The sequence below is a fragment of the Lutzomyia longipalpis genome, chromosome 1 (assembly GCF_024334085.1).
Source record: "Lutzomyia longipalpis isolate SR_M1_2022 chromosome 1, ASM2433408v1".
NCBI lineage: Eukaryota > Metazoa > Arthropoda > Insecta > Diptera > Psychodidae > Lutzomyia > Lutzomyia longipalpis.
In genome coordinates, this window is record NC_074707.1 from 19,714,795 (window position 1) to 19,741,040 (window position 26,246).

The window sequence follows — 26,246 nt, forward strand, 5'->3', positions numbered from 1 at the left end:
TGGTTACTATCAAAGCTGTATAACTGTCCTTGGAATGACGGGACGTCAACCATTTGCATATAGAGGATGCGGTGCAGCCGGTACATGCATGAGAAGTTGGAGGTCTGATGGATCCTACCAAATGGGTCACATGTACTTTAATCCCGGCCATGCTTGCTACGAATGTTCCACTAATATGTGTAATGCATATTGGAATTAATTCTATTAGAAATCTAACTTTAAAAAGTTTTTTTTAAATTGTAAAATGCTTTTAATCATTATAAATAAAATCTTTTTGAATCTAAAAAAAAGTTTTGTTTTACTGAGATTTGGCTGGAAATTCTCAGTTTTCTTTAAACCTTTGAATAGAACTGCAATTGCAGCAAATACACATAAATTAAGGAACTTTTCTGCTTGATTCCAATTTTAAAAAAAGGTTTCTCATGGTTTCGTGTGGGTAAGAGAAAATTCATGAGATTTCTTTTTTGAGCAGAATTCTATCAAATTCATTAATTCTTCTTAAACTGTAGGTATATGTAAAATTAATACAAAAATGTACTGGTAAGCTGACCAAGCTTACGGGAGCTGTGTTTCTTTCAGTGTACCAATTTTGTGAGAGCAAACTAGAACGCGAATTAATTTAAATACGCGCAAAGTCGGGAAAAGTAGAAAATTCATACCCTAAGAAATGTTTGGAAGGCCATATCTCGAGAACGCATCCATAGATTTTCATAAATTTTTTTTGTTTGAAAGGTCTTGAAATCAGCTATAACATATCGAAAAATGAAAAAAAAAATTATGTCGCCATTTTCGAAAAATTCGAGTTCGAAATTTTCAAAAACTTTGTTTTTGACTTTAGCGCCTCTTGCGGTCATTTCTCGAAGTTGCAATGTTCTAGACATTTGTAGGGTTTCACGAAACCTTTCATTTGCGCTTGAGTTGATCAAGATCGGACTTGTAGAACCCGAGATATGACATGCCAACTTTGGAAGGCTATATCTCGAGAACGGCGACATAGATTTTCTTCATTTTTGGCATGGAGCTAGATAATATAGTCAGCTATAACATATCAAAAACTGAAGCAAATCGATAATGGCGTTTTCGAGATATTCATCGAAAACTCATCGAAAATTTTGTTTCTGATTTTTGGCCCCCTAGCGGTCACTTTTGAAACTTCGGATGTTTTAGGGAGTTGTAGGGCTTGTTAAGAGCTTTCATATGAGCCTGGGTTGATCGAAATCGGTCAAGCCGTTTTCGAGTTATTGTCGATTTTCGATGAAAAATTGTGGCGGCCATATTGACTAAACGGCTTGACCGATTTTCGAAAATGAGGTATCGTTGGAAAGCTCTTGATGGCCCCTACAACATATCAAAATTTCAGCCCTCTAGCTATAATAGCGGCTGAGATATAGCGAAAACAAAATTTTGAGGTTATTCAAAATGGCGGACGGGGGGGTGGGGGGGTGGATTTGACGTCATAATCGGATTTCTTCAGGTCGATATTTAAACTTTGCCGTTTACCGCAAGTCTCTATCTATCACCGTTCTCTTGCAATTTAAGTTTATAATCCGGACGGACGGACGGCCGGACGGACGGCCGGACGGCCGGAAAAAAAAATTTTTGGCGCATACGTTTTTTGGAATGTGGGGACCCTAATTCGTGCTCATCCCAAGTTTGAGCCCGATCTGACGACTTTCGATTTTGCTCGGTACACAAAAGCTGTGTCTGAAAGAAACACAGCTAAAATAGTCGGTGGTTTTTATTAAATTCTTGGTCATATCTGGGTTAAAATGCGAATAAACAAGAAAATAAAATAATCAGTGCATTTTTCCACACTTGTGTATATTGATTTGGTATGCAAAATTGATATTTATTTCAAATAAAACTGCATATTGCCTCACTAAGGCCACTCAAATTCATTTTCTTCTCAATTCCGTGCAGTTTGTGCTTCAAAAGAGATCATTTGTATGCACAAAATATGCTCAAGCAACTAATTCTTAGTCTTATCTTTGGTGTTATCGGTTTATCATTGATTGAAGGTGAATCATTTTTGAAAAAAACTGATAGATTTGAATTTTAAATAATTTCCTTAAATTTTTTTAAAGGTCTAAAGTGCTACAGTTGCAAATCAGATCAGAATTCAGGATGCATGACAAATCCAAAGGAAGAGAAAGCTTTTGAGTGTCCTCCTGGAGACAATAGTACATGCATAGCATACATTCAGAAAGCAACTGAGAATAGTAGTTTGGTGATTAGAGCTTGTGGAATAATAGGAAATTGTGGAAAATCTTGGAGTGTTGAAGGTCCAATTAAAATTAGTTGCAAAGAATGCAACGTGGATTTATGTAACGCCTGATGTAGGGCAAAAAAAAGAGAATTTATTCACATTTTAAATGACTTTAAAACTACAGAAAATTGAATTAAAAAATAACCGACGAAATACCCATTAAAACATGTACACAAAACAATAATTTTTAGGAGAATGTGATAAAAGTCTATCTATCGTGCGAGAACAATGCTTGTTTCAATTGAATAATATCTTGAGCAATAAATATGGCTTGGGAAGAATAAAAGCGCCAGAGGAATGGTGGTGGTGGTGTTCCCGAAAAGCTCTCAAAACCACACACTAACCCTTCGTTGGATGGTGTCCAATTCACAATTATGAATGTCGCTGTTTATGTCCCACCCAGCTTCCCCCTCGCAACCCCATATATAGAGCTTCATTCTGGGCCAGAGAGGAAAATCAATATCGGCGTCACATCTCGTGCAATCCCAATGCGTTATCCGCGCGCATAAAAGTGGGACAACAGTTAGCTAGGGAGTCATGTGTAATTATTTTTAATGGCTTACACACACACCCTGTGATGCCTTTTGAGGACTTTATTTAGTAATGAAAAGCTGCACTATCGCAGATCGCGCCAAACATTTACACACACATTTGAATTTTAGGACCCATGATAGGATCTAAATAAATAATGTTTATTCTCTCGATTTGTAGGTATCCTGGCAACTGGATCCCGGAGATTCCTCACGGACTTCCTGCAGGAGTGGCCAACGCCCGGTACTGGGCCTTACTTTGACACAACAGTCCCGTCCAACATAACCGGGCTGGTTGGCAAGACTGTTCATCTAGTTTGTAAAGTCAAAAACCTAGGGAATCGAACGGTGAGTCCTACAACCTTCCTTAAAATCTTATTCTTGATTACATTTCCGCATCCATTTGACGAAGAAGAACTGTTAAAATGACAATGATTTAAAAAAAATATATATTTTAAAGCCTTTTTTTGAAAATCGAACGCAAATCCATCAAGATTGGAAAAAAATGTATGTATAGCTTTCAGATAATTCCCAGATTGCAAAAATTAAACAAAAAATAATGTAAACCCCATAAAATTGGAAATGTTGGAAATAATATCAAATGATTCAAACTTAATGGCTACATATGCAGAGATTTGCAAATTCTTCATTTAATACCTCAATAATGGTTAAAAAACGAAAATTCCAAATAAAACCTCATACAACTCAAATGAATATTTACATTTCAGGGTTTTGATGCATTTTAATCGTGGTAAAAAATAAACATTCCCTCCCCTGCAAATAGGTGTGCGCTATTCAGTGAGGTACAAAAAAAAGCTCACAAAAGCTCCCTATAGTATTTTTTCGCAACATATCTGCCCCTTGAGGGCAAGCACACACACACACACGTAAATATGCGCTACAGAAGTGCTATTGATCCTGGGCTAAACGATTTCAGTCAGGAGGCATGTTGTTTAGCTTGTGGGGGGTTGGGTGGAGAAGTGCACAGGGCAAAGCTCCGCGAGGGACATGAAATAGAAGGAAATTTTGCAAAATTACATTCACCCATCATGTGTGTGTGTACATTGTTGTTATAGGCTACGATTATTCTTCCCTCGCCGTGTGTTCCATAGAAAATGTTCATTTAAATTCAGAACATACCGCTCTGGCAACAAACCACCCCCCGTTGGTGCGCCTTATGCCCGTGTTTTGCGAAGAGAACTCGTCAATTCTTATAATCTTTCCACCACCCATTTCAACCTTTTTTATAGCATGTATCGATGAATGTTGGAGCACTAGCTGAGGGTGTGTCGTGTGTGTGGGGGAGGAAAGTGTGGGTTTGAAGTTAATTTCAATTTGTCTAACGATAAATTGTAAAACAACGCACCACACCAGGCGCCTCCATCATGAACATGCTGCAATCGTGCTAAAATTTTGCCCTCACACCGGGTGAACTTTGTGCCTTGTGCCGCAAATTCAGAAGAGATAGCACAATTTAATACGTCGAATGATTGATTGCAATCTCGAAAATAACACGTTTCCACACCTTCCGTTTCGTGTAGTGAATTTAACATTTCCAATCCCCACAACGTTTGATCGGGAAGAGTTTGTGAATTTATTCCACCCTCTTTCCATGCTCTAGCCCCCTTAGGCAGACAATTACACACAGACTTTGCAACTTTCTCACCACACACACACACACACACAACACAACCCCCCACCCCCTCTCAGACATATCAAGTGCATTCCACTCTGGGAGAATCCCAAGACTTTTGCCAAAGATTTTGACGGGGGCAACAAGAAAAGTTGCATATCATAAACACTGCTGGGGAGGTTGTGATTTATGGCAACAATCAACCCCTAAATGCCATAAATTCACCCTGGCACGCAACATTCTTCAGGTGTTGGAGCGCGTTTTGATGCTCTCTCCTTGCGCCAAAATGTGAAAAGCTCTCTTCCTTTGGGGCTTCTCTGTGTGTGAAATGTTGTTGCAACAATGAGGAAATTGGTGAGAAAATAACACGGGGATTTTAACAGGGGCATAATTCAGTGGGGAAAATAATGAAGATGAGACACCTCCCGTTGGCCCTCTCTCATACATTAAAATATACCATTTAACCATCAACCTTTTATTTAGTTAGGTGTGAAAATAATTACGAAGAGGCCCTCAATTAAATCCTCTTTCACACGACACCCTTTTAGTTGTTGATTTAATATGTGGAGTAAACACATGCCGTGAGAAACGTAAAAAGGAAGTACATTATGTACCCAAAATTAATAGAGAACATGTGAGATAACCTTTAAAAGGCATCATCATAGGGGGTTGTAGTTTTGGTTGACCCAAGGCTCTAATCCATTAACTCAAAGAATCTATTAATGTCAAAACTGCAGTAAAAATCATAAATTTTTATAATAAACGTAACAATGATTTATTTCATTTTTGTAAATATTTTTTGAGTAAGTTTTTGACTTTTAAAACCAACGAGAACTTTATAAATTAATTCACTTCCCCTTAAGTTTATCCCACTAAAGCAGGTGATGATGAAAATTTTATGGTGATTACTCCATTATCGTGAAACGAGGTACTTCAATGGGTGGAAGGAAACTTTCTCTCTAGTCCCCCTATGTATGTAAAGTATGAAACTTAAAAGAAGCGCATCCTGCATCAAGCCACAAAATCCCCGCATGCAAATTTTGCCAATAAAGCCACTCAAGACAAAATACACGAGGTCCACAAACTCTTCTACTTCTTGATTCGATTCTTCCGCAAATGTGGACACAAAAAGGGAAATCTCGAGAAAACAAGAGATACGATTATGTTGAGAATGTCGGTATACTCTCGAAGAGGGAGAGCTTTCATGGGGAGCGGAGGACAAGAAAAAAAAGGATGTGGAATAATTCTTCTTTAAAGTTTCCCTTCAACACACACGACGAAGAACAAGTATAGTGAGTGGAAACTATCTGCACTGCAGTCGCAACTTTTACAAAACAGCGCGTTTGGGGCAGAGATAGAGAAATCACCAAGCTTATAAGTTTTAACTCTATTTATAGGATAACACTTATAGAATTATTCTTTTTTTGCTACGATTTGTTTTTCTCTCTTTCTCTGGCCCTTTTCATTCTCCCGGAATGCTCGAGGAAAAGTAATATACCTACATAATAATATGTACATAACTTCTCGGCAAAACAACACACGCTCGCTTATTGCACAAGACCATCCAACTTTTTAACATTCAAAACTATTTTTCCCGCACAAACTAAATGAGATTCATAACCAATGCAATGGCTGTTGCTTATATGAAAGTGCTGCGGCATGAAGGGGGAAAAAAGAAGCACAAAAGCGCCGGGAGCTTTGTGCGTTTCGCTATGGGAATTTGTATGTAACTTCCGGTGCTTTTGAGTGAGAGAGAGAAAAAGCAATTTCCTCGCATCTGAAGCGTCTTTGTTTGTAAACAATATATACACGACCCTAAGAGAGGAAATTTTAATAGATAAACTTGATAATGTGTTATGTCAATATTCAAAGCGGAGTATAGTTTAGGGGGGGGGGGATGCCGGAGAACGTTTGGGGGTGGAAGAATGATGATGAAAATCCTGAATGAAACCATCCGAGAAACTCAACAAGTTTGCTCCGACAAGTTCCGCCGTTATAGTGCGACAGGGTGCTGCAGGAGTTGGGGGTTTATCAATCAAATGAGTGGATAAGACATAATCCTTGATATATGGCAGAAATTTGCTCACTTTTCTCATTCCTCTACCAACTCACTCATGTTGAAACTTTTCCCTTGTTTGCAGTTGAAACCATCAAATTTCGCAAAGTCTGCAGAAGAAACATGCCTCTCAGGCCTCTAATGTTCTCTCTAATAGGAGCTCTTCTGAGTTCCTTTCCTGTTCCATCCTCCACAAAATGCTAAGTACTCAGCAGGGATGGAAACCAGCACTCCCCTAAAAAAAACATTCATCAAAGAAAAATTCTTCACAGCGTTGCCTAAAAAGTTCGTGAATTTAGCGTCTGATGTGCTAAGAATTTAACATGATATAATGGGCTTAAGAATTCTTAAAAATACCTGTAGATGTAGATTTAATTTCAACAGCCTTGAATTCTTTCTTATGAACTTTTTAGCCTGAATATTTATTTCTATTTTTCAATATTTGTGAATATCGGGAGCATCAGATGACCATAAAAAAAAATACTTGAACTGATTTTATATCAATTTTTCATATATTTTTCAATTTTCTATCTCACTTTTTTAGTGCGAATTTTCTGCTTCAGTTCTACCATTTTCTCTTTCAATTTTCTGCTCCATTTTCCGAATCAATTTTATGCTATATTTAATTTAATTTGATAAATTTTTAGTTTTCTTATTATCTTTATTTTTATTTTATTTTTTTCTTAAATTTTAATAGTTCAATTTTTAGTTTTTATTTTATCCTATTCTAATTTTTTTTAATTTCTTCTTATTCATTTAAATTCTTCTTAGCCTTTTTCAATTTTATTCCTAAATTTTTTTTTATTTTCTTCAATTTTTTAACACACTTTTCCAGCTTTAATTATTGGAGGCAATCACCCAATTTTCCAAAAAGCAATTTCATGAAAATTAAAACGAATATTGCGTGAAACCAAAAATAAATCAACAGGGGAAAAATCACCTCAAACTCTTTTCGCAAATTATTTTCTCATTTTTTGACAACTCTCTCTCTCTCTCTCTCTCGCCAAATAATACAAATTTCAAATTATTCATCCGCTAAAGTTTTTCTTTTCCTCCGCCGCAAATTTAATTCTTCCCCGCTTGCACCACGTCTCCGCTTATAAGTTGGCGGCAAAGAGGCACGAAATTATTTTTCCTCCTTTTTTGTTTAATTTAGAAATGACTTGGGGCAATTTTCCCCATAATTTTACATCCATTTCACCCCCAAGGGACATCGCAACGAGCAGAGAAAGACTTTCCCACAAAATCATTTTGGTTCGGTTTTTTTTCTTACTTTGCCTTCACCCCATCCCCATACCTTGTTAGGGGCTCACAGTGGGAAACTTTTGTGTGTGTGGGTATAAAAGTCTGTAAGAAATTTTCCCAGAAGAATATGCAAAAGAGATGTGAAAATTTTTGTATATTGTATTCAGCCTAAACAACAATTAATTTTTCAGTCGCAAATTATCATATTTTCATCTTGTTTGCCCATGTTTCGTGAATTTGCGATTAAGTTGAGCCTTTTTGGAGCTTAATTGCTGGGCGGGGGTTTTACTGTTGCCTTAAGGGATTTTTCATTATATATATAATACTGAGCTGTTGTGGAAAAGCTGCTAAAAAGTCTTTGAAGCTTTCATCTTCGTTTTTTTTTTGCTCATATTTTGAGCTTTCAAATTGATTGTAGGATCGATTGAGAAGTTCAAGTGCAAAAAATTAATAATAGAAATTTTCTTCTGCGAATGCTTGATCCGCAGACATTGAAAAGTAAATTTTTGGTTGTTCACCACCCTGAAAATTCTCCACAATTTTGCAACCACAAATTTAATAAACATCTTGTGGCTCAATATGAAGAAAATTGTGGGAAATTTTTGATGAATTGAGCGCTTTTGGAGCCCTTTTCTTGTGTGGCTTTGGATGTAATCAAAATTTAAGACGAATTGAGATGGTAAATATACCACCCTCCCACAAAGAAATCAGATGGTAAATGAAGAATATAAACGCGAGGAATTTCAAACATATGTCGAATCATAACAAAATTGCCATACATCGCGTTGTTTGCCACGAAATGGAAGAATTGATGAGTTTTCCGAGGCTTTTCTTGGAATAACCAACACCGCGGGAGCCTTCAATGTTTGCGGTGTGTACAGAAAAAGGTCTACCTACATTTTTCACGTGGGAGCGTGGTTGATGAACAACACCACCCTCCCTTGATTATTATGTATTCATGAGCTCTGTGGTTTCGTTGAGCTGTCAGAAAAATGATTGACACACCCCCGCGTGAAAAAAAGCGACGAAATAGCGAAGGAGAAGTTGAACAAAAAAGCTCTCTATTTTAATTTTTAATTGATTCTCCGTGGAAAAAGCTCTTTTTGCACCCCATGAAAAAGAAGCGAGGGGGGGGGAGGTTTGGGGTTGGAGGAAACGTTGCTGGAGATAAAGTGAAAGTCATTCTGTGAGTGATGGAAGGACGCTAATCGAGTGCACTCCTCCCGTATCGATTGCAATGATTGTTAACTTTACTCCTCGGTTTGCGGAGCCTTTTTTTGCTCTCAACACTTTCGCTTTTCCCTGAGTCATCTGCTCCACCACACACCCACACACATGATTGATATGGAGCGACCATCTCGTTCTGAAGGGAATGGACCAAGTATATTGGGGGCGGTGTTGGGGGATTATCAATTTTCCCAAAGCGACGAAGTCTGAATGCGGAGACGTGATGTATCGCTTTAGCGGAAAGCACACACAATAAGCTCCCTCCGGGGGTGCTGCCACACCTCCTTCCGACACACAACGAAAGCTCAGGCATCGATTGAGCTTCCGCAAAAAAAACCCGGCAATTGGTGTTTTCATCCCAATTTCGGTCACCAAAAAGTCCAATAGACACTGCAGTGGGAAAAGAAAGGAAAAAAGAAAAAAGCGTGGAAAGAGAAAATCCTCGCCCCATTATTCATAACCATCTCATGATCAATTGCAAGGGGGGTACTTTCCACACACAGAGCAAATGTCCGTTGTTATTGCGAACATAAGAACGAGGAAGTTCCCATTGTGGCCGAAACAATCTGTAGGTCATCATTTTTTATATGCTCCGGAGCATATTCCCTTTATGGGCGCACAACCAGCAACAGACTCCACATCATGAAGTGCTTCGATGCTTTTTGTGCTTTCATGGATTTTGGGAATTTGCAGAAAGTCTCAGGGTCGTGATTATTCTCTCAAGTATGTATAACACATGTTTTGCTATATACCCACTCCGCCCACCACAAGCATAAATGGCATAGTTGTGCCAACAATGTATTCTCTATTGCTTTGCTAGAAAGAATTTAGTGATTTGGGTTAGTTTATGTGCTTTAACAGCAATGAATTTGTGATCATTTAGTCTTGAATTTCTTCAATTAAAAATTTAAAAAGCTCCTATAAAAAAAACTTAAAAAGAATTTTCTTTAGCGCTCAAATAGCCAAAGTTTGGTCTACTCTCTGGTATTTTCATTGATTTTATTTTAAATTAATTTTTCCTAAACATATTACTGAGATTTTCTTGCTAATTACGGTGAAATCAATTAAATTCCCAAAAACACCCCCCATCAGTTTTGTGAAAGCTTCTCAAAAAGTTTAAGGAAAATTCGGAAAAATTGAAACACTTGCGGTAAAGTTTGCAATGAGATGTGATTTAATTTTCCACCCCCTCACCAAAAAACATTATCGCACAGAAAGCAATCTCTGGAGAGCTTTTTCCTCCCACCCACACGACGAAGCGAAAATGTACAATTAGGAAAATGCTTTGAAATGTGAAGAGAATCATTAATTCAATGCAAATGGAATCATTTTGTACATCTTTTGCCGTCTTGGTGCCACAAAATTTTGTATGATAAGAAATTTTTGTGTATTAAATGCGCGGCTCTTGGGGGATTAATCATGTGTCTGGTGTAGCGATGGAGTCATTGAATTTTTATGCTACATTGGTGAGAGTTGCTCTACCCGCAAAAATGATGGAATATTTTAGACAATCATTAACTCCGCTCATGAGAGAGGCATTAAAGTGGAATTATGCGGATAGTATCTAGTGGAAAATCCACTTGTCATCCACCCCCGCCACGTTCAACTCTCATGGCGCATTTCGGGATGATATGATGGAATATAAATCGCACATAAATCACGGTGAAACGGTGTAGAAATTTTTGTGCGCATATTTTTGCTGGGAATATGATGAATTAGATGATCTACCAAATGGAACTTTTCACGATGCACGAATTGCGGTGGAGGGAGGTTTTCAAAATGAAAAATATCATTAGTGCACCCCCTTTCCACATGCTGAGGGACGGGGGAGTGCCTTGACACACCCTCATGTGGCTCATGTGTTAGTTATACAAAAATTTTCAAAAGAGGAAAGGGAAATGTTGTGACTGTGATTTTATGTTTGCGAAAAAAAATCGTCAGCAATGGTTGGGTGAATTAAATTGAATAATACATAGCCTCTTCCGGGAACGAGTTCCTCTTCCCACCTCAATATTCTATTTACCCCCAAAAATTGTATACACCATGGTACTACACACATTATGATTCACCATGTGAATAGTCCTCAGGGTACATTTGCACGTTATTTGCTAATTTATTGATTTATGCAATTTCCGTGCCATGAATATTATGTGAAACATTCATGGATAGTTAGGGGGCATTTTTAGATGTCAGCATTATTGAGTGTTTTGCACGAAAATTTATATGAATTGACTTAAATCACGATAAACTAACTCCCCTCCCCCGCCAATATGTAGCATCGTCATGCTAATGACTATGTATTTCATCGGGAAATTTAACACCAACGTGTTGAATACCATCTGGCTTCCACCTCTACCTATATAGCACGAGGAAGCTTTAAGCACCAACACTCGTTTAAAATTTTCGGCTTTAAAAGCTCTAAAAAGTATCTTTTATAGGGCTTTAAAAGTATTTTCTGAGAATTCACTAACTGCTGTGCCAGATTAATGAGATAAAAAAAAACCCAAACTGAAGCATAAATTAAATCCAAATGATGCTGATGATTTTTCTCGGAAGAGAAAGGTTTATTTTTAAACACACACACCCACAAACCACCCCCCTAAGCATATGTAATTATTTTTATTTAATTCCACATCACACTGAAAATTTTATCATACAGCATCAACATTATTCTGCCCATAACAAATTGCACCACATTGGAGATTTTGTGCGGAAAAAAATGCGAAGCAGGAATGGGGGGAAAATGTATTATCAGCGGATGTTGTTTGCTTATTAACATGGGACTTCCGTCAACATTCATTAGCTGCGCTGTGGTCATTCCCCGGACGGGATGGCGTAATAATTTGCAAGCAAATTTTGTCCCATATCGCTGTTCCGTGATCTCTTATTCATACACAAAAATATCTCCAGCATTTTATGCTATATACCTATGCCTTAATGTCATGCACATTAAATGAGAGGAAAAAATGGGAAAAGGGAATAAATGGATTTTTCCTCATATTGCGGAAGTCACGTCGCATTTTTGTCGCAAAAGGGTTTCTCTTCGGCGGAAAAAGGGCTGGTGGGAAATTAGCTTTTGCATGCATATTGGAATTCCTTTTTTTCTCACATCAGTACTATATTCCGGCCGCGGTGAAATTGTCTGTCCATTGGCAATAAAAATCCGCATTTATTGGGGTGGAGAAAGCCACGAAATTTAAGGCTCAGGTCTGGGGGATTTTCCACACTTTCCCCGCTGCTTTATTGTATATGGGGAGAGAGGATGGTTTGCGGGGCGGTTTTATGGCCCCATTATCGAGTTCTCCATCAAATAAAATTCCACCCCCATTTGGCTACCGATCGTTATTTGAATGCAAGTGCTGAAATGCCGCTTGAAATCTCCACCCCCATCGTGCGCCCACTGTGGACAATGCTCACTGACAATTAGTGGGTTTGTTACGCTACTCCACCCCTTCATCAGGCAGCTGAAATATCAAGGGAAATTATCGCACAGTGTGTTTACTTCTGGATTGTATTTTGTAGACAATACACATGAGTTCACCTGAGCTCTTGTAATTATTGCGTGACCATTATCAATTACAAAATGCTCTCAAACAGGCAGTATACCTACTCTACTATCTATCATCGGTCTGAAGAGTTTTTGTGAACAAGCACAACCCTCAATGTGGAAACCGCAGTAGCGATTATTCAATTGCAGTGTAAATTATGTATATTCTTCGCTACATTTAATCTTGAGATTGAGGGGATTTTTCATTTCCGCCCCAGAGAGATTGCAGACGTTCTCCCGAGTTGGAAAATTAATTTTTCTTCCCGATGGGTGAGAAAATTCACAGATAAATTAATTTGATTTCATGGTTAAGCAAACCAATTGATTTGCTTATAAAATGTAATTTTTCATTGCTTCTTTTAAGCTTCTTTTTGCTCTTTAAACCCTAACATTCTTATCATGATTTCACTTCAATTTTCTCTCAAGGATACTACCCTTCATTGGAATTCCCTTCAAACAAGAATTTAATCAATTCCTTGTTTCTTGGCAAAAGTCTTCGTCGATCTCACAAATTGGCCAATGAATAAATGATATGTTTTCCCGGGAATTTCAAGGGTATCATACACATGGCAACTTCCTGAAGGTCTGATGTCAAAATAATTGGGTGAAAACACCAACATAATTGCACCAAAATATCCTGGATAATGATGATAAGCCGTAGATACACTCTGGCTATGTTGCCCCATTAATCTCCGCAACTAAAGCTTTTTATGGTAATTTATGCTCCGTAACCCACACTCTCATGTCCAAAGGACTGAAAAAAAGAGCTTTAATCTCTTGGAAATTTGATGAAATTTCTCAATGTTTCTCACAGTGAGCTTTTTCCACATGCCCCAATTTTTGCCTTATGTACATAATGTATAGACATAAATAGGGCGAAAAAGAGGGAAAACAAGGGATGTTACACGAATGAATTTCCTGCTCCTTATGCCATAAACATGCATTGAAATTTGGCTTCCCTCCAACCGCATTCACGCTTACCCCGGGAAAGTCGGGCACTTTTGATGTGAAATTCAATAGGGGTGGGTGTTTCATTAAAATACCGACACGATCAACAAATCGTCGGATTAAAATTTCACAGCATATCGAATCATTTGGCATGAAAACACCCGTGATTGGTCATAAATACACATTTTGGAATCGACAGTGCGGGAGCTTTTAAAGGGAAAGGGCACCAGTACCAGGCTAAAGGGGGGAAAGGGGATGCTTTAAATTTATTCCACCCCATAGGCATAATCAACGGGTATACATCCCATTAGTGTACTTATAATTCATAACAGGGTGATGTCAGAAACAGATTAGAGTCTCTCTACAACTTCCCACCACCGCACACACACGGGGGATTTAGAGGTGGAACTAAAGCCGCCGTGTTCGAACATTCAAACCCGCACACAATCCATACATAGCCCGGGATTGCCTAGTTCCTCGGCCGCATATTCATAAATAAACATGAGGCCCCTAAATCTCCCAAATACGAACCAGGAGCACCGCTGTACGGCTAAGCGCCAATTTTGTGGTCAATAGATGCACACTTAATGGGAGGTATTTTGCAATAACTACACGATAGAGACCTAAGCAGAGGGTTGTTATTGCGCATGAGAACAAACTTTTACCCCTAGGGTCTAATTATTATTATTTTTTCCTAATTAGTTATTGCAAACGAATTAATAAATATAAATAAAAACACTAAAGTTAAAGTTAGAATAGATATAAAAAAAATCCATCCGTTAAAAATTCACTCAGCTTAGGTCTCCAAGAAATATTCGTTTTCACCCCCAAATTACTTATGGGTGCGGAAATGTTTGCAAACCCCTCAACTTTTTTTCAACCCCTACCTCCAATATGGTTTCCATCTCTATTCAACAGGTATCCTGGGTACGGCACAGAGATATTCACCTGTTAACTGTCGGACGGTAAATATGAAGCAATAATTTTCACTTTCGCACTCAAAATACCACCAGCAGAGGATTCCTAACCAATAATTCCACCTTTCCACTTTACCCATATTGCACCAGGTACACGTACACGTCTGATCAACGCTTCGAGGCGATGCACTCGCCCCATGCTGAAGAGTGGACGCTGAGGATTAGGTATGCCCAACGGAAGGATTCCGGCATCTATGAGTGTCAGATCTCCACAACTCCCCCCATGGGTCATCCGGTGTTTCTCAATGTTGTAGGTGAGTATCTGTCATTCCAATAAATCATGTACCTGTAGGCGCATTTACAGCAATATTCTCTGAGATCATTCAAAACATGGAAGTCTCCCTCTCAATCAGAGGATTCTACCGCCGATAATTGTATTTTCCCCAAAAGCTTCAGTGAGAAGCTTTCGAAAGCCACCCTCAAATGCTGAATCGCCTTAGGACGACTGCCTTTCTGGGAATTCTAAATCAGATTTATCAGACTTTGAGCAATTGTTGAGCTTAAATTCCTTCATCAATTTCGAGGATTGTTGTGTGTTTACACTCGTCCCGTTTTTGGGGGAAATTAAGTAAAAATGAAAAGCTTGTTCTGCGGACGATTGTATTAAACAATTGTTATCAATTGCTATTTACCTCAATAGAGATTTATGCAAATTTAAGAAAAAAATTTCTCTTTAAAATATTTGGACAAAAATGGAAAAGAGGAAAAGTGCAGCGAGAATTTCCATTTCTTCTGCGGAAAAAAATTCTTATTTGCATTCAAGAAGCTTTTAAATTAGAAAATGTTTATGTAAGTATATTTCCCATTGAATTTTCTTTGCTCATTTTATTTCATATTTCACTGGAAAAAAACGATTAAATAGAAATTATATATTAAGAAAGTTTTAGAAAATAGTAATTTTTCTTCATTCTCAATTTACTTTTTTCCTAAATAAATGAAACTTAACCTATTAAAAAAAAACTTTACATTAAAAAAATGAAACTAGACAAGCCACAGAAACTTGGTTTGTCAGCAAACTAACAAGAGCACACATAGCTTCTATTTGACAACCACCAGATTTTCTTTAAACAAACTCTTGGTACTCTCCAACCCTATGGGTTGTCCGGGGGGTTGTTCCATGTCGGAGGTTTCTTTCCGCCCCTCCTTTGTTACCCTATTACATACCAGAAAGAAACCCTCTGCCCAGGAAAAGGGGTTGAAAATGCACAAAAGGTGGCATATTTCTGGCAACTCAAGAGGAAAATTTGAGTCCTCTTTTTTTTTGGCAAACAGCAGCCACAAGGCGACATAAAAGCTTCATGTTGTCAGCATATTTGTCTTCCACATGACACTAATATCATAAATTTATACCAACACACAAACGATCTGGATACTGGGCGGAGGACCTCACAGGAGAGGCAAAAAAAATTACATTACCAGGATCTTCATAATTTTTTCCACCCCCTAACCTGGGTGACATTATCCGGAGGCGGAGTATCTCTCTGTTTGTGTTGGCAAAAAGTCCCCACAACCTAGAGATTCTTCTTGCCAGTAAATTATCCGTATAGAGGTGGATTTTTTCCCCATCATTCCACCTTACCTTTCCGGAGCTCATCCTCATCTGTGAGCTCCCGAAAAAAAGTTAGGCTGTCCCCGAGGGGGTGGCAAGGACGAAAATTTAGTACAGTCTGCGGGTGTATGTGAATAATAACAATCCAATTATTGTGGAGATAATGTGCCAAGGGCGGGGTTGGGGGTTGTTTTATTTATTTTTCCAGAAGTGAATTTACGGTTTTTTTTATTCAGTGACACGTGGCTGGGACTTTTTGATGAAATATCCCGCAGGATGTTAAAAAATTTACAAAGCCAATTTTAAGTCCCGCGTGAGCTTTCATGGGCTTTTCTTCGTGTATTGACTTTTGAAACAAAACCAGCAAAAAAATTTGCCATGCGACTTGTTTTCCATTGACTGTGGGAACATTTTTTAATGTAAAATGTATAGCCAGAGGGGGAAAATCATTAAAGAATTCAATGTGTGCTTAAATGAAAATTCCCCAACCTCTGAAAGCTTCAACTGAGTTAATAAATCGCTGCGTACTGTAGAGAAAATGATTAAAAATATATTTTCTATGATTTTCCTCGTAATAAATTAAAACTTTCTCATGTAGACGTTAAAAAAATTAAAGTTGTGCGAATTGTAATGGCAATTGTCGCATTTCCCACAATATTTCCACTCATTATTATCTCTCTGTGAATAAAATTATTGTAAAATTATTTTGAGGTATTCCAACAGTAACCGCATACCGTGTTTATGTTCTGCGTTAGCCCACACACAGCCCAATTCAATTTTGCTAACTTTTCAATAAATTCCCAATTAAGCATCCCCCACAATGTTGGGGTTGAATTATTATTAAAATCCACTTCTGGAACAAAATTCCAAAATAAACTAATATAAATTTTAAGAGGAGAACGGGGCGGGCAATTCAGAGCGTCCCCCAGAACGCAAAACCCACATAAGTTGGGCATAATTAAATTTATTTAATTTACCTAAAATCCGCACACACACCCCCATTTTCGAATTGTTTCGTCCCCAAGTACTGGGTGTTCAATAATAAGCGCAAAACTTTTTTTTGGAATAACTTTTTTTGTGTTTGAGATACCGGAAATCCCATGGTAGATTTGTTTTCAGGAGACAAAAGGTAATTGTCCTGCCGTATTTTCAAAATGGCCGCCATCTTTTTTTTCAAAATGGCGTTTTTCAGCCCCATATTTGGTAATGTTTAGGAGGTTTTTTTTCACCCAATCGATTAATAATCCATTAAAACACATTTTTTGAGTCAGAGGTGGTGGAAGAAACTGGCGGCCATCTTGGAAAATGTCAAAAAATGCTCAAAATCGATTTTCTGCGATATTTTCGCTTTCAGGGCAGCTAGAGAGCTGAAATTTGGATATGTTACTCAGAATATCATTCTCAATAGTATGATAGTCTTAGACTCACTAGTAGCCATTTTGAATTTTCTTAATTTCTCAATATCTTCACTTCCAGAGCACCTAGAAAGCTCAAATTTGGATATGTTACTTAAGTTAACATTTCCTATCGATTAGTGCAACTTCCGTATCGCATTTATGATTTTATTTTGTTATTTTCAGAGAACGAAAAGAATTAAAATCAAAGCACCATTTGTTTTAAGAAAAATTCCCGATGGTGACAGCAAAGTTAGACTAATCGATAGGCAATGTCAACTTGAGCAACATATCCAAATTTGAGCTTACTAGGTGCTCTGGAAGTGAAGATATTGAGAAATTAAGAAAATTCAAAATGGCTACTAGTGAGTCTAAGACTATCATACTATTGAGAATGATATTCTGAGTAACATATCCAAATTTCAGCTCTCTAGCTGCCCTGAAAGCGAAAATATCGCAGAAAATCGATTTTGAGCATTTTTTGACATTTTCCAAGATGGCCGCCAGTTTCTTTCACCACCTCTGACTCAAAAAATGTGTTTTAATGGATTATTAATCGATTGGGTGAAAAAAAACCTCCTAAACATTACCAAATATGGGGCTGAAAAACGCCATTTTGAAAAAAAAGATGGCGGCCATTTTGAAAATACGGCAGGACAATTACCTTTTGTCTCCTGAAAACAAATCTACCATGGGATTTCCGGTATCTCAAACACAAAAAAAGTTATTCCAAAAAAAAGTTTTGCGCTTATTTTTGAACACCCAGTACATTGATGGTGGAGTTTAGGGGTAGCTGTACACAGTACAGGGTATGATGGATAATACATAAGCCCATCAACAGCTCCACTTTTCATTCATAAATGGAAATGTTTCTGCAAACACACCCCCTTCGGTGTGATGCATATATAAAACATCAACCCCCGCGTGTGTGGTATGATGAATGGGAGCTATACCACAAACGTGGGGGGTTTATACTTAATTTGCATTTAAAGTAATTTCCACGGCAATAAGTTCTGGGTGCAATAGGAAATGCTGCGCGCATGGGGGCGGGAAATTGCCCTTTTTCCCCCACAAAACCTCTCTCCCAAATAAATTTGCACAGAGAGAGCCTCTTTTTCGGATGGGAGAGGGTGGTTCATGCACTTCTTTGGCAGAATTGTCGTCATTAGTCTGATTTATAGTTGCAAAAGGTCTCAATTACAGCGTTTGCAGTTCAGAAAAAAAAACCTACGTGAGCTTTTAGAGAGCTTTTTTCGAGTGGAAAATAAATATAATTCATGATGAATAAATCACAATGTGTGGTGCAAGTTCACTGAACCATTGAAATTGGGGTTAATGCTGGTGAATTTTTTTTTGTGAATATTTGAAATTTATCACAAAACAATTTTATCTGATGGGGGAGGAGGTTCTTTGTTTGCGTGGGGGAGTTTTGAGACCTCAAATTGGGGGTAGATCAAACTGAGAATTGTTGCAAATTTCCCAGGATGATTTGCACCGCATCGGATAATGTACACACACAGAGGGCTTTGAAGATTTCCACCCCCGCACATGTTAAAATGTATGTTTTGTGATTTGCAGAACCCATTACGGAAATTATTGGTGGGCACGACCTGTTTATCAACAAGGATTCAACGATAAATCTAACATGTGTTGTGCGCTACGCTCCGGAACCACCGCCGGCGATGATTTGGTCGCACAATCGACAGGTGAGTTGCACCCAATCCTCCCACATTGGGCACCATCGTAACAGCAACCCCTTTTGCATTGTGATTTAGGTGATAAACTTCGACTCTCCCCGCGGCGGGATATCTTTGGTGACGGAAAAGGGTCCACTCACCACGAGCCGTCTTCTCGTCCAGAAAGCATCCCAGCTCGATTCAGGGCTCTACACGTGTGCCCCATCGAATGCCAATCCGTCATCAGTTCGCGTCCACATTCTCAATGGTAAGACTCCATGCACATTTTCAAATTTTAGCTGTGTTTCTTTCAGACACAGCTTTTGTGTACCGAGCAAAATCGAAAGTCGTCAGATCGGGCTCAAACTTGGGATGAGCACGAATTAGAGTCCCCACATTCCAAAAAACGTATGCGCCAAAAATTTTTTTTCCGGCCGGCCGTCCGGCCGTCCGTCCGTCCGGAGTATAACGCTAAATTGCAAGAGAACGGTAATAGATAGAGACTTGCGGTAAACGGCAAAGTTTAAAAGTCGACTGGAAGACGTCCGATTATGACGTCAAATTTTACCCCCCACCCCCGCGTCCGCCATTTTGAATAACCTCAAAATTTTGTTTTCGCTATATCTTAGCCCCTGTAATAGCTAAAAATCTGAAATTTTTATATGTTGTAGGGGCCATCAAGAGCTTTCCAACGATGCCTCATTTTCGAAAATCGGTTAAGCCGTTTAGTCAATATGGCTGCCACAATTTTTCATCGAAAATCGACCATAACTCGAAAACGGCTTGACCGATTTTGATCAACCCGGGGTCAAATGAAAGATCTCAACAAACCCTACAACTCTCTAAAACATCCGAAGTTTCAAAAGTGACCGCTAGGGGGCCAAAAATCAAAAACAAAATTTTCGATGAGTTTTCGATGAATATCTCGAAAACAGCGACATAAATTTTTTTCATTTTTTGATGTGTTGTAGCTGACCATATTATCTAGCTCCATGCCAAAAATGAAGAAAATCTATGGATCCGTTCTCGAGATATAGCCTTCCAAAGTTGGCATGTCATATCTCGGGTTCTACATGTCCGATCTTGATCAACTCAAGCGCAAATGAAAGGTTTCGAGAAACCCTACAAATGTCTAGAACATTGCAACTTCGAGAAATGACCGCAAGAGGCGCTAAAGTCAAAAATAAAGTTTTCGAAAATTTCGAACTCGAATTTTTCGAAAATGGCGACATAAATTTTTTTCATTTTTCGATATGTTATAGCTGACTTTAAGACCTTTCAAACAAAAAAAAAATTATGAAAATCTATGGATCCGTTCTCGAGATATGGCCTTCCAAACATTTCTTAGGGTATGACTTTTCAACTTTTCCCGACTTTGCGCGTATTTAAATTAATTCGCGTTCTAGTTTGCTCTCACAAAATTGGTACACTGAAAGAAACACAGCTCCCGTAAGCTTGGTCAGCTTACCAGTACATTTTATTATGTATTCTATTCATTCATGCCGCAGCACATGCAATTAATGCGCAATTTCACACAAAAGCTCTCTCCGCATTTTGTTGAGGTTCCCCCCAAAACATTCACAGTCCATTACCCGGGCAAGATCAACATTTTCTATATAGTTGGAACATCCAAAATTTAATTGAATTCCAACGCAATGCATTGTGGAATAACACTGACTGAGGGGGTGGAGAGTTAATAACCACCAACATTCACCACTTAACTTCCGCACTTCATTTCTGTAATATTTCAAGCGAGCAGTGTGGACTTGAATTCTAATATTGTATATTTTTGGTGGAAGGGGGTGGATAAGTTCATCAAATATGGAATTTATATGCTACTAGTCAACCCGAGCCCCCAATCACGTGTGAGCAAACTCCATTTTTAAACTATAAAAGGGGGGCGGATGAATAATACCGTACCCCGAAAAATTCTAAAAATAAAAAAAATCCCCTTATCTGACCCTTCATCAGGTAGAAAATGGGAAAAAAACAGTTTTTCTGTGGGGGCGCTATAAAGGGGGAGGGGGCGGAATCCCATATAGCGCTTGCAACTCGTATTGACCCCCTCTACCCCCATACCAAATTTCATCAAAATCGGCCCAGCCGTTTAGGAGGAGTTCATGTGCCACAGACAAACAAACATTTCAGCTTTTAAGATTTATGTAGTCTAGTGAGGAAATTCAGAAGATTTTGAGAATTTTGTAAAATTGTTGAGAATTGAATTGATATTCTACAAATATTTTCTACGATTTTAATAAATATTTTATTGTGTTTTTTGAGAGCTTTTTAAGTTCATTGGGGAAGCTTTCGGCACATAGCAAAATCATATAGGAAGCATCAGAATCTACCCACAGGAATTTTTAATTTCTGCACCTTTAAACATGAAAGGACAACATTAATGTATAAATTAAATCAACTTGACCCCTTGTCGTCTGCAGTATCTACTAGTTTCTCCATGCTTTCAGGAGAACACCCAGCCGCAATGCATCATGGCGTGTCGATGAAGCTTCGCGGTCCAGATGGTGCCATCCTCCTACTTGTGGCGGTCTTCTTCACCAGCATCCGGTGGAAATGGGATTGCTGGCGGCATTCGCATCTCCACATATAGCGGGAGGGCGGCTAAAATGCAAATACTTACCATAGCGTTGAAGGAGAAAATGTGAATTAGCATTAATGATAGACCCGTCTGACACATTTCTAAATTATTCAACCATAATTCCCTGTGCGGAGTGGGTGAATTTGCTACGCTGTGGAGTCCACACAGGATGGGGTAGTAATGTGAGGGGGTGCGCCTGGACTCCATTAGGAATTTTCGAATTTAAGCAAATATTTGTCCAATGTATATTATATATACAGAGGCACCCATGCGCCAGGATATATAGAAGAAGAAGTAAAAAAAAAAACACCATCGATCGCGATCCTGATGGCGATTCTCTCACCCACACGGAATCTCGGGGGAAATCATTCATTGAGAGGGGCGAGGGTGCGACATTCTTTTTTTTCTGCTCATTCACTTCTCGCTTTCCATTCACCCACCCCCATGAGGGAGCTCTGGGGATGCCCTGTTGTGAAGGTGGGGCAGTGAAAAGAGAGGCGTGTAATCCTATTACGAAAGTAGAAGCCCATGGTATGCGGACTACACCGTAAATGCATGCACAATGCTTTAGAGGAAAGTGTGGTAAATTAGAGCTTGTATGGGAGCTTGTGTTGCCTGGGAAAAGAAATTTACATAATTTATTTTTAGATCATTCCATAGGCACTTCCCGTGTGGATTTGCAAGTTGTATTTAACACCAGAGAGTAACTAAAACCAAATACAGAGAAGACTAACCACGCGGTGTGGCACAAAATGGTCTTTTCTGTGAACTTTCTCCCCACCCACTGCCCCCGAAGGAAAATAAAACGAAGCAGAATAGTTGAGGAAAAATCAAATAAACAAGACACATGTGGTGCAAAATGTAAACTTTGATAAACCACGAAGATTTCTCACAACTTTCAAAGACATCCCTGAGCATTGCAAAAGTTAGCAAAGTCCAAAAGCTCCCACACACTGACTTGCAATAAAGCAATCTCCCTCTTGACCAAATCTCACACCTTTCGTGCTTCTCCAACTTTGTCACGTTGAATTTATCACAAGGATATCTTATTTTATCCAACACAGGGTTCACTTTAAGCCAACACACACACGGCTAGTATAATTGTCCTCTGGAGACATCTTTTCTTCACACATCTTCGTGCCACGGAGCTGTGAAAAGTTTTCTTGATGTTGAATGGGGAGGAAAAGTTGCGCTTGATTTAGTTTGAATGCTTTTGAAAATTTATTTAAAATACCAATACCTTTCACAAATGAGGTGTGATCCACAAAAGCTGACGACACTCAGGATAAAAAGCGATCTTGCGGAATTTTTCCAAAGAAAAATGTTAAACTTTTTATACCTTTAGAGGAATTTGAATTAATTTTTTCCTTGAAATTTCCCTTGAATCTCAAAGTTCTCTATAAGCATGAAAAGTTTTAATTTTTCTTTTGCATAAATTCAGCAAGAATGTTTCTTTATTCAGCGTTAATTTGTGAGATTTTTTTTTACAGAATCTTTTATGTTTTAGAATTTTTACCATAAATCCATATATTTTATTTATTTAAAAAATTACATGAATTAAAAAAAATCGGATTCTCTGCCTTATAAATTGTCCTATTCGTTGTAATTTTCAACTCAAAAAAATCGTAAGAAAAATAAATCAACGAAACATTAATTTATTTATTGAAACTGCCCCCTCCCTCTTCAAGGGATGATTTTTTTCACATAAAAGAGTAAGAAAATTTGGCATTGTTGCAAATGAAGCAACCCCTTACGGCAATTTGCCTCAAAAATAGATTATTTCCAAAGGAATTGGGAATGAAATACTCCTACCCTCTCTCCAAAAAAAATGCATTCACACACAACAAGAAAAGACACCGCCTCAACCCCAGAAAATTCCGTCGGGTGAGAGAATTAAATAAAATTTTATTTGTCATTTTGGAGAAAGTCAAAATGATAATTTTGGGAGATACATAAAAGCTATGTGTGAGGGGGTGAAATGTCGCCCAAATAGCACAGCAAAGAGACATTTTTCGTGATAATTCCATAACTGAAAGTGGCGCGTTTTTAAAGGAATGCTTCCACCTTGTCGCACAGGAACAATTCCAGGAAGGGCTGGAAGGAAGGAATGGAGGAGTTTGTGAAGCTCTTCTCCCCTTTTCTTTCTTGCCAGACGACACCAAATAAGTTTGTACATAGTGATGATGGTGTGGGGATGAAACAGAATAAGAAAACCACCCTCCCCCCTCCAAGACAAAAGCGTAGGGGGTTGGTGGAGCGAAATTAAATGAGAAAACGCGACAATTGCGAGTGAATCATGTATAAAATAAAAGAAGAAACAATTCATTTAAATATAGATTTTATGTAATTTCAGAGAAAAGAAAATTCTGTAAAGATTAAATATTCAGAAATTGTTTCTATAATAAAATGAGAGTAAATTGACATTTTCCATTGAAACCAAAGAAGTAAAAGAAAATTGATAGAGCTGATTGGAGAAGGGGCGAAATGTTGAATTTTGAAATTAACAATTTTTTGAGATGATGTTTGAGAACATTTTGTTATGTGTAGGGAGGCAAAGCCAGTTATGTTGTAGGAAATGAATGTTAAGGGGGGTTTTGATGGGGATGGCAAACTGGCAGAGAGTGACTATATATACATAGTTGATACCTGATTTTGGTGGGAGTGCAATCCGTGATGGACAGCGCAGGATTAAGGCACTCAATCAAGTGTGTTGGAAAAAAAAGGAAGAAGAGAGAAATCCTATCTTAAGTTGAATTTGTGGTGAGGCTGGAGGAACGAAACAGATTATTTTCGATGAAATAAAGACTCCTTCGAGAGAGTATTGAAACAAATCAATATTTCCTGTCTCACTGTATCGCCCGGGGTGGAATTTATGTGGCCCTTGAGGATAAAGAAGCTGGCATGTGAGGTCTCTGGAGCAGAAAATCACACAACAGGATGATTTTCGGGTAAGTCCATTCTCTCAATATTGAACGAAATGTTTATAAATCACAGGACGAGCAAACACACCGTAAATAAATCCTGTTTGCTGCCAATCCAACGTCATCTCACCACCAATAAATATTTTGTCTTATTTTGTGTCTCTTCTACCTTTTTAAATAATTGGAAACAACTCAATTTGCAATAAAAGCTTTCAATTGAATAAATTTTTCTCCGATTTTTTAAGAGATTTATAAAATAATTTAGTTTCTAATCATTTAATTCAGGTTAGAACATAAGAAAAAGCTCCAGTGGTGGTTTTGATGAATTTTTCACGAAGACGAAAGAACTTCTAAGGCCAAGTTTTAATGAAATCCCAAATTGAAATAAAGTGAAAAAGCTTATGAAGATTAAGACTAAACTGAAGATACTTTCAATTTATTTTTCAAGGATTTTTAGAATTTTCATTCGCTTTAAAATTGAAGTCAAAAATTGTCAAAACCAACAAAAAGTTTTCCCACGTTAAAGTTTCATGGAGCTTTCTCTTTCAGAGCTTATTGCCCAATAATGTAGCACCATAATTAGGCGCACGTGTTTCAAAATTAAATCATCTCTCACTCGCAGATACCTCCAGCAGAAGCACACAAACTAAAGAGAAAAGAAGAGAAAGCCATCCACACTGCACAACCCCTAATGAAGTTTCCCACCCCACCCACGTGAAACATGCAATTGCATCTAAAAGAAAATGCAGTTATCTTTCAAAAGTTGTGTGATTTGAAAAGCCATTGCAATGGTTGTTGTTAATTTTGGGTGTTTATAAGGAAAACATTTTTGGTCTGCAACGGGCGCAAAAACGTCCCCACTTTCGTCCACACACAATGTTGGTACACAAAGAAGTTTGTTGTAATGGCAAACTTTTCTTGCGCTTGTGACACGAAGAAGTAAATAAAATTGCCATTCTTCCGGCGCAAAGTTTCTCTCACAGTTACATTTTCTCACTTTGGAGTTTCCCTTCTTTTAAGGGGACGGCAGGATGGGGGAGTGCTGCAGGGGCACTTTCGGCACTAAATATGGTGTGAATGTCGAAACAAGGAAGATTTTAATTCCATCTTCCACACCCTCATCCTGCTGCGGGAAGTCCATTGAAAATGAATTGGGACTTTTTGCTCACACAGACTTCCCGACGAAGCTTTCAGGGTGTATTATGTCAAGGCAGAAGGAGGGGCGCTGAGGGAAAGAGCAAAAGCTCAAACAAATGGGAATGAGACAGAGAGAATGTAAGGACAATATTCCGCAGCTTATATCATTTTAACACTGTCAAATGGTGAGATTGGTTAAGGAAATCCACTGCTATGGTGAGCTTAAAGTGCTACATATGGAAGTGGGAGAGCTTTAAAGCAAGACATCCGGACGAGGGAGACTTCTCTGCAGCTGATAAAATACAATTGTACAGCCCAAACTAAATTCCATCCCTGTATCAAAGGGAATTTTCAAAATACAAACTTTCCAATGTATTTGGGGAAACTTCTATTTGCCAGAGTGAAATACATATAGCATTAAGAGACGGTGCAACACATCAAAGGGAATCGTAAAGAAAAGCTCCCTTGCATATTGCAGGAGAGAAAATGCCATCGATGCTCTTCATGGAACAGACTTTGTTTCCTGGGTTTCTTCGAGATTGTA

At 38.3% G+C, this 26,246-nt stretch overlaps 1 protein-coding gene across 3 annotated transcripts in view; it reads left to right on the top strand.

Moving 5' to 3' along the window:
- LOC129796858 (zwei Ig domain protein zig-8-like) overlaps nucleotides 1-24,475 on the top strand; it is a 73,359-nt gene extending 48,884 nt beyond the window's left edge. The window contains exons 3-8 of one of the 3 annotated variants that reach the window (XM_055838978.1): nucleotides 2,978-3,144; nucleotides 14,371-14,417; nucleotides 14,520-14,683; nucleotides 18,951-19,078; nucleotides 19,148-19,316; nucleotides 21,514-24,475. In XM_055838978.1, coding sequence (XP_055694953.1) covers nucleotides 2,978-3,144; nucleotides 14,371-14,417; nucleotides 14,520-14,683; nucleotides 18,951-19,078; nucleotides 19,148-19,316; nucleotides 21,514-21,656 — 818 coding nt within the window. In that variant the 3' untranslated portion in view covers nucleotides 21,657-24,475. Of the gene's footprint in view, nucleotides 1-2,977; nucleotides 3,145-14,370; nucleotides 14,418-14,519; nucleotides 14,684-18,950; nucleotides 19,079-19,147; nucleotides 19,317-20,589; nucleotides 20,792-21,513 lie in introns of those variants that run through there. The other 2 variants (XM_055838979.1, XM_055838980.1) reach the window with 2 other exon arrangements.
- Nucleotides 24,476-26,246: the final 1,771 nt, after the last annotated feature.